Below are 8,498 nucleotides of genomic sequence, written 5' to 3'. Positions count from 1 at the left end.
TTTTTTTTTTTTTTTTTTTTTTTTTTTTGGATGCCATCTGCGAGGCATGGGACACAGAGGAAAGGTTGGAGCAGTGTCTTATGCCTTGACATCAGAGCATTAAATGGGCAGCCTCCCATAGCTTTCCATCCACTTTTAATGCATTAAAGCATGGTGGGTGGACTACCCGAGGCGGGTGGGTGGGCCCTGGAGATGACCCCCATCATGTAGTAACAAATTCTTATTACACTCAAATTATTGTTTATCATGTCCTGGTAAATGCAGTATAACTTGTTTTAGCACAACCAAATAAAACTGATATCAGTAATGTAGTCCAGAAAATTAAAAAAATGATGCAAAGCATTGTTGTGTGTTGCAAATAATGTAGAACAAAACCACACACAAAGCTATTCAAAAGACTACAGAAACTTCTGACTCCATAGTATTTAGAATGAAATCCATATCTCATCAGTTTAACTAGACTATAACATCTCCACATATGTATGCAAGTAGCTTCCAGTCTTTTTAGTTAAAGCTTTTCTTTTGATGGATCTGTATGAACCCATGTCCTAGTATAGCTAACATCTTGCTTGTTTTGTTTCCACTCAATTTCTGCCTGTTTTTCTCCCAACATGTTTTCCTTTCTAGTATTCATTTTTATTTATTCCTCCTTGGATTTTAAAGCTAGATGTGCACTTAATCCTATTCTATTTGAAAGTGTTTTTGTTTAATCACTGATCAAACTTAAGTATTATTTTATAGTGATAAATGTAGCAGTTAGCCTGTAGCTGACTGATACAGCCACAGCGTGGCAGGAGTGTTCTTTAATTGTAGTTATGACCCACTACATCTTAATGTTGACAAAATGGAAAACCTTTAACATTTTGGATTATGCTCCAGGGGTTTGTGATGCTACTTGGTCAGAAAAGGAAGATGCAGACCCAAAGGGAGAGAAAATACTAAGAACTTATAAAAGGAAAAGGTAGATTCAGGTCAACAAAAGAGTTGCTGGAGAGTTGGATAATAGCCACGTCCTGAAAAACATTTCTGCATAAGGAGAGGGAATAAGTTTCTTCAAAGAACTAGAGAGAAACTCCAGTCTTCCACTTCTAAATTAATTAGAGATTAATTAACCTGAGCTAAATTTTTTAAAGTTGTTTTCCATCTCTTTTCTTAGTTTGCACAGCTCTAGCCCAATCCAATCTAGGTGATACCAATATATAAATGTTTACTGCTAACTGTAACTCAGTGCTTTTTCATGTCTTATGTGAAATGGATCTATTGGATTCATGCCAGCTCTTAGAAGACAAGTGCCTGGATTAGGGGAAAAAATCAAATGGGTAGCAGTGTTTGTAGAGGACAAGGAAATAGAACAAGTATTTCACTTGGTAGTAGTTAGTACTTGCCCCACCGATGTTGAAACAAAGCTCACAGTGCCATCGGGGTTAAAGAGGAGACTTCAGCCTGCCTATGATTAGTAGTATTTGTAGAGCACCACCAGCAGTGTGTCAGCTCACTGCACCTTAGCCATTTTTGGCAGAATAAACTTATATCATTGTGTTAAGGGAGGGCATTTCATGAATAAGGGCCACAGAAGAAAACAGAAAGAACTTCCAATGGGATCAATCAAGAGGCAGCTGATGGCATCATTGGAGGAAGGTGTGATGTAGGAACCCATCAGCAAATTTACAGAGGCTTGACCTGCTTCTGTCCAGAATCAGTCAAATGGACCTTGATATACTTGATTTGACTTTTCTTTGAAAAAAAAATAGGAGGAAAGCAACAAAACACTGTTTAAGGCAGTGGTTCTTAAGGTTTTTAGCCTTGGGGTACCTCTCCATAATCTTTTGGAATTTAGCAGCACATGGTTGAGAACCACCGAGTTACAGCCTAGTTGGTGACTGGGACAGGACTTCATGCCACTTGTGCCTTGCTTTTTCCAGCATCTGATCCTTTCCTGGTCTCTACCTAAAGGAGCAAGCTCAGCACCCAGTATGTAGCTGTTCCTCCAGTGACTGGAGCTACATGCACCTGTGGACCCACACTGTGGTCCCAGGAGCAGAGGAGAGACAGGTTGGGAAACAAGCCAGGCTGAAAAATGCCCCACAGCTCCATATCCAACTGTGTGCTTGTATGGCAGAGCTCACTGCTGGGACTGTGGGGTGTGTTGGGAGGCAGGGAGCAACCTTGGGCACTGCTTGCTTGCAAGATGCTGGGGTGCCCAGTGGGAGGAACTATTACTTACCTCTACTTCCTGGGCCAGGCACCATGACACCCATAGAAGGACCTGGTGGCAGCACACCAGTTGAGAATTACTTAAGAAAACAGACCCACTTAAAACTGTGAAATTGAAACCAGTGTTGCTTCTGGTTCATTATCACTCCTTTAATTAGCAACACAATGCAAATAATTTGTCTGTTCCCTGGAGATGCATTTGCATTAGTTTCTAGGGGAAATGAATACGAAGACAGATTCCTTACTGGAACTGTACCTCTTGGATTTTAAGCAAAAAGATATGTGAGAAAGCAGCAGCTGTCAGTTGCATGATGCTTCCACAACCAGCATCCCCCTAACTTCCACTAGTATCGTTATTCAGTAACACGCAAGTTAGAATCTGTTACTATTCCTGCCAATCAGTATCAAAATTCTGATCGATACGAGGATTAGCCCCTAAGAACAGGGCTGGCATCCTATCTTCCAGTGCATCTGTAGAGTGCTCCCAAAGGAGGTTGACACCTTTCAGCAGTCATTTGACTCCAAAATTGAAACAGTGAAACCTAAGACTGTCAACTGCTTAGTGTTTAATAGGCTTGCTTTCTGAGCAAAAATACCTTGTCTCTCCAAATAATTGAATCCAGTAACTGAAGACATTGACAGTTAATAAGCCCATCAGACCTCTATACCATCTCAACATTTAAATTGTAGCTGTCTGCTTTGAGACTTACTTCTGAAAATGCCAAAAAAGAACAAAAAGCCTGACACTTGCCTAATGACTGCTTTTTTAGTTTTGCTAGTAGCAGAGCCATCATAGTGAAATTCAGAATTTCATTAGTTTTTGTTGTTTTTTCTCTTTTGCCTCCTGGTTGTTTAGCTTGCTATTTTAGGATTAAGTGGAAAGTGTTACACAAACCAAAATGGAGGATTGTAAACATTAACTTCCATTCCTCACATCACCTCCCTTTGGAAAGCTCTGAAGGAAGACTCTAATAGATTTTAATATATATATATATATATAGTGACTGTTGAATCATGCCAAATTGAAAGTACCTATGGGGCAGATTACAATACACACCTGCCCTTTCCATTTTAATCTTAAATCAGTTTTTCCAGCCCACTGAAAAGTTACCTTGTTCTAATACAACAATACACTGAATACAAAATTCAACCTTGCAAGTTTATTTTACTATATTAATACTTTGGCATTTCAGACAGTTTAGCTCACACCACAGTCCCAGGATATCTTTCAAGTTTACTAAACTAATATATTCATCAGATCTCAAGCTAAAACCTATTACAGCCATTTCTCTGTATTCCAAGTCAGAGTATGTTTATTCAGTTTCAGTTTTATTATGTACTGTTTCCCATTGCCCTGGAGCTTTAGAAAGAACATTTCTTTGATAGGTAGTTTCACTTCACTACTATCCAGGCTATTCAAGTGGTATTAAAAATTGAACTGTTTCTCTGTGAAAAAGTGACCAAGACAGAGTGATCAAGAAACACTCACAAAAGATAAAGAACCCCTTCAAAATAGATGTTTCAGCCATTTTTTAAATTAAAAAAATATATACACAATCTTATTTCTCAAGTTAAGTATCTATAAAGGCCTTTTTCTGCTTTAAAAAAAACAACAAAAAAGTGGCTGCCTTTAGCTGAACGTGTTTCCTTTTGACCTTTTGTCATAGTCCATTGTAGACAGAACTGATGTCTAAAAAGTAGGGAAACGAAACTATCTTTAAAATGGGGATAATTCTTACCATTCTTGTAAGGCACTTGCAGATTATTTATGCCAGCTGCATGGCTAATGATCTATATATAATGGAACTAGGAAGAGTGAAAAAAAACCCTTATTTTTTTCTCTGTAGACTTCACTGATGGCTAAACTGGAGCTAGTAGGAAAAGTTCAGATCCAAGAGACCTTAGCATCTGGTGTCTGACATGAGCATCACAATTCCACATAAATCCAAAACTGAAACCCTGAAAATCCCCACTCAACTATGCCTTACTCTGGAAGAACCTACCCTACATTTTGTCCTTAAATCCCTGATCTTTGGTTGTGTTTCCTTATTTGCCTAGAACTGCCCCCATCTTAAAAGGTCATGTAATCCTCAAAGAATCCAGAAAATAAATATTCCATCTCTGCTCATTGCCTTGCACTTTCCCTTTAGGCACAATCTTCCGTGTCCTTATTTCTTTCCTCTTAGGGAGGTTTCTTCTGTTGTTCTGCAAATTCCAGTCACTTAACATGCAGCTGTTGCTTCAGGTTCTTCCATAGTTACAAAAAATGTAATACCCATCCCTTTAGTCCAGTGGGACAAAGCCAAGAGCCCTGCTTAGCAAGACTATTTTTTGTCTGAGCTAGTTTCAGGTTTGGAGTGGAGCTTTAAAGTTGATTCACTCATTACTACCCTGGCAACCCATCTGAACAAGACTAAGCCAAACCTGATTTCTTTTCCTATGCAGAGGGACAGCATATATGGGGGTGGGATTAAAGCTGCATGATCCTGATCTGTGCAGAGGCCTTTAACAACTTTCATGTTGCAGCAACTGTTGTGAAGACTGGAGAAGACTTGTGACTGAGGACTGACAAGCTGTTCTTTCATTCAGAAAATGTTGAGGTATAGATACTCCCAGCTTTGACCAATGTATAAAGTAAGAGAGGACACAAGAAAAGTTGGATTCTCATTTATTAGGTAGACAGTACAAACAGATTTACTTAGATTTCTGGCTCTGTGCTTGTGCCTTCAACACTTTCACAACGATCTTCTGTTCCTCAATAAGGAAAGCTCGTTTGATTCTAGGGAGGGGGGGAAAAAAAAGCCTTCATTAATAGGAAAGCAGACACTGTGTCTTTGCTATAAAAATGTAAAAAAAAAAAAAAGAGACCTCACATCTAGCTTAATCTTTTTCTATATCAACTGTTCAATTTAGTGGGAAACTCATGTCATACTGAAATACAGGTTTACGGTCAGAAGTTAGTTGTAAGATTTTTTTTTCAGCAGAATGAGAAGAAAAGTCTTAATTTTAGCTAGCTTCTCTTCCACGATTCAAATATTTTCCTCTGTTAAGAAAAATATTAGGCCACAATCATATTTAAAACTTGATGGCATTACTATGTGGAGGTGTCTAAAAACATTAAATTCTTAAAGTCCCACCAAGCAGATTGCTTGATGTTCAAGCTCACACCCAAGCACAAAAGTACAATAAAAATGCCAAGTTAAAAATTAAATACAGAAGTAGATACATGAGAGTGTAGTAACAAGTCTCTGCATGTTGAATTAGTTACGGAGTGTGCAAATGTTACTGATTATATCAATTTGACTCAAATCCATGTATACTCTTCCTATTTCTATAGGTAGCATGTGTGCGCACGCTCACACATGCATGCACGCACAGTCTTGTACCAAAAACTCTGTCAGTGACTCCTTCCATTTCCAAGAACAGGACCCTTGCCCCTGCCCCAATCAATAGGGCTGTGTGAAACGGCACCGTTCTATTTCAGCTTGTGTTTCAATGGAACAGCATTTCATTTTGATACTGCTGTTCCGTTTCATTTCATCAAAACGGATTTGGTTTTGCCCCACAGGCTATAATGGGGAAGCTCAAAACAGCCTATAACTGTCGCTTCTGGCCTGATTTGGATGATGCTTGCAGGAATGGCAGCCCCTTCTGAGGACATGAAGCCCGCCAAGTTTCAAGGAGATCGGTGCAGGGGTTTCAGGGGAAACTGCACCTCAAATTCCTGAAAGCAAGTAAGTAATGTCACGTGTATGTGTTAAGCCACAGCAGGGTCAAAACTGCAGAGGTGGTACCCTTGCTGAGGCAATGAAACCTGCCAGCTTTCAAGGAGATAGGTGCGGGGGTTTGGGGGAAACTGCACTTCAAGCTGCAGATGAGCAAAACTCATGACATGGGTGACACTGTGTGCGTTAAGGTGCAGCAGGGTGAAAGCTGCAGGCTTGCTAGGCCCTGCTGAGGCCACAAAGCCTGCCAGCTTTCAAGGAGATGGGTGCAGGGGGTTCTGGGTCCCTCCACCTTTGGCTGCTGACAGGCAAAACTTGTGAGATGGATAGGTGACACTGTGTGTGTTAAGGTGCACCCTCAATCAACTGACACAAAGGCAGAAAAGCAGGGCAATTCAAACAATGCTGCCTTTTATGCATTTTTTCCATCCCTCCCCCACAGCAGTGGGATTGAAGGGACCTCAGGAAAGGATGACAGTCACTGGCCAGCTACACAGTCAATAATGAGAGTGGTCCTTCCCCCACTTCTTACTTTAGTTTATGTTTCCCTGCAAGCAAGCCCAGCTTCAACTTTGAAACAGCAAAATCAAAATGAAGCAGAAAGTTTCAAAACAGCCTCGAAATTAAATGAGGCAAGTCGAAACGTTTCGAACGTTTTAATCTCAAAATGAGTCAAAACAGTGTCAAAAAGAAACTGCCAGCAAAATTTGACACAACCCTACCAATCAAGAGCTCTTCTCCTTCAGACCAGCAAGGGTCTCCAATATCTGCCTGCCTCAGAGTATTGTTTAGCTTCTTGATAACAACGTATCAATTTTATATGTTCCTTCCCTACCTAACCAAGAGCAAAACAATTCAGTTCATTACTAGCTTTCCCTTCATGGGTAAATTAAAAACAGTGATGCAAGTCTTAATTGCAGAAAACCTACTCTCATGTTTGGACAGCTGTAACCAGACTCCACTTTTGCATATTAAATTTCCAAAGTTTCATATTTAAATTAAAGTGCACTTCCAATTACAAGCAAGACTCTTATTCTTTCAGGCATTGAACACACAGGAAAACAGAATTATTACATAATTTAGCTGTAACAGCAAATATTTCCTGTATGTAGAGTAAGGGCAGGAGTGGTGAAGAGAAGCATGACCTATAGATGGTCTACCCAGTGCCATTTTTAAAGGGATGGGCAGTTTCAGCACTGATATTTTCCTTAAAATAAAATTACTGTCCTATAACATTAAACTGTCTTTGTAAAAAAGCTACGATAAAAGAACTTAAAACATTTAAGACTAAAAAAAATTTTTTTTTTTCAACTATTTGGTTGGTCTAATAAAACATCTCGCATCTACCCAAAGAACCTTGTCTGCCTATGTCCTTAGACCAACACGGCTATAACCATCAATTCTAAAACATTTAAAAAGTTCTAGAAGCATTTAACTGGGCTCCGAGACAAGATTTTTCCATACACTGCACCAGCATTACATCACTGCTGAATTTCACAGCACCACTACATACCCATTTCAAGAAAGAAAAACAGTTGTTGCACAAAATGTTAGGCACCCAGGCATGACAAACTTTTAGCCTTACCATATTTTTGGATGGCAGGCTGATCAAAAAGAAATTTGCAATATTTAGGGGGCTACATAATGTAATTAAAGTTTACCTGTCACGGACACATTTAGCACACATGGAACCACCATAAGCCCTGCTAACATGCTTCTTTGTTTTGGACAGTCTCATAAGGACTTTAGGACGTACAGCACGAACCTATATGAGAAAAAGATTGAAATATTATACAGAGCAATTTATAATCCTGTGCTTATTTTACTTATTAGCTATGATAAAACTCACATGGAACGTTTGTGTGCATCACAAATATTTAATTTTAAAAAATGTTATTGCACCCAAATTTTCAAGATACGCTTTTACAAGCTACAATTCAATTGTTTATAGCAGTGGTTTTCAACTTTGTTTCAGGGGTCTTGAAATGAAAATGTGAATGGAGGTTAGAACCACTTTGAATTGTAAGTGTGGGTATTGGCAAGCAAGGGTCTTTGAGCAGATGTGATATCTTTTTTTACCAACTGAGTAATTGAAAAAACATGCACCCGAAAGCTTGCTAAGAAGTCACCCTTCATCAGGCATACGGAGCCTCTGCTGTTCTGAGACCCCAAGAAACAGTCTTTGAGTCTCAGAAAAGCAGAGATGCTTTTCTGAGAGACAGCCTGAAAAAGGGTGACTGCACCTGAAAGCTTGCTAAGAATTTTTTTTCAACTACTCAGTCTAATAAAACAGGGTTTCTCAACCAGTGGGATGCAAAGTTCCTCTAGGTTTCATAGTTTCTAGGGTCATAAGGGACCTGAGTAGATCTAGTCCGACCCCCTGCCATGGCAGAAAAGAGTACTGGGGTCAAATGACCCCAGCAAGGTGTTCATCTAACCTCCTCTTAAAAAACCCCAGGGTAGGAGCCTGCACCACTTCTCTTGGAAGTTGGTTCCAGATCCTAGCCACCCTGACCGTGAAGTAGCGCCTCCTGATATCTAGCCTAAACCTACCCTCTG

General features: G+C 39.7%; 1 protein-coding gene across 1 annotated transcript in view; it reads right to left on the bottom strand.

The window, feature by feature from the left end:
* Nucleotides 1-4,865: 4,865 nt before the first annotated feature.
* The window catches only part of RPL34 (ribosomal protein L34), a 6,831-nt gene continuing 3,198 nt past the window's right edge, over nt 4,866-8,498 (bottom strand). The window contains exons 3-4 of the mRNA XM_019521954.1: nt 7,601-7,704; nt 4,866-4,993 (exon numbers count right to left, since the gene is read on the bottom strand). Coding sequence (XP_019377499.1) covers nt 4,909-4,993; nt 7,601-7,704 — 189 coding nt within the window. The 3' untranslated portion in view covers nt 4,866-4,908. The remainder of the gene's footprint in view (nt 4,994-7,600; nt 7,705-8,498) is intronic.

Source organism: Gavialis gangeticus, unplaced genomic scaffold (assembly GCF_001723915.1).
Source record: "Gavialis gangeticus isolate Ggan-Ray unplaced genomic scaffold, GavGan_comp1, whole genome shotgun sequence".
Classification (NCBI taxonomy): domain Eukaryota; kingdom Metazoa; phylum Chordata; order Crocodylia; family Gavialidae; genus Gavialis; species Gavialis gangeticus.
The sequence above is the reverse complement of the archived record's forward strand: the minus strand, read 5'-3'. Positions and strand labels throughout refer to the sequence as shown.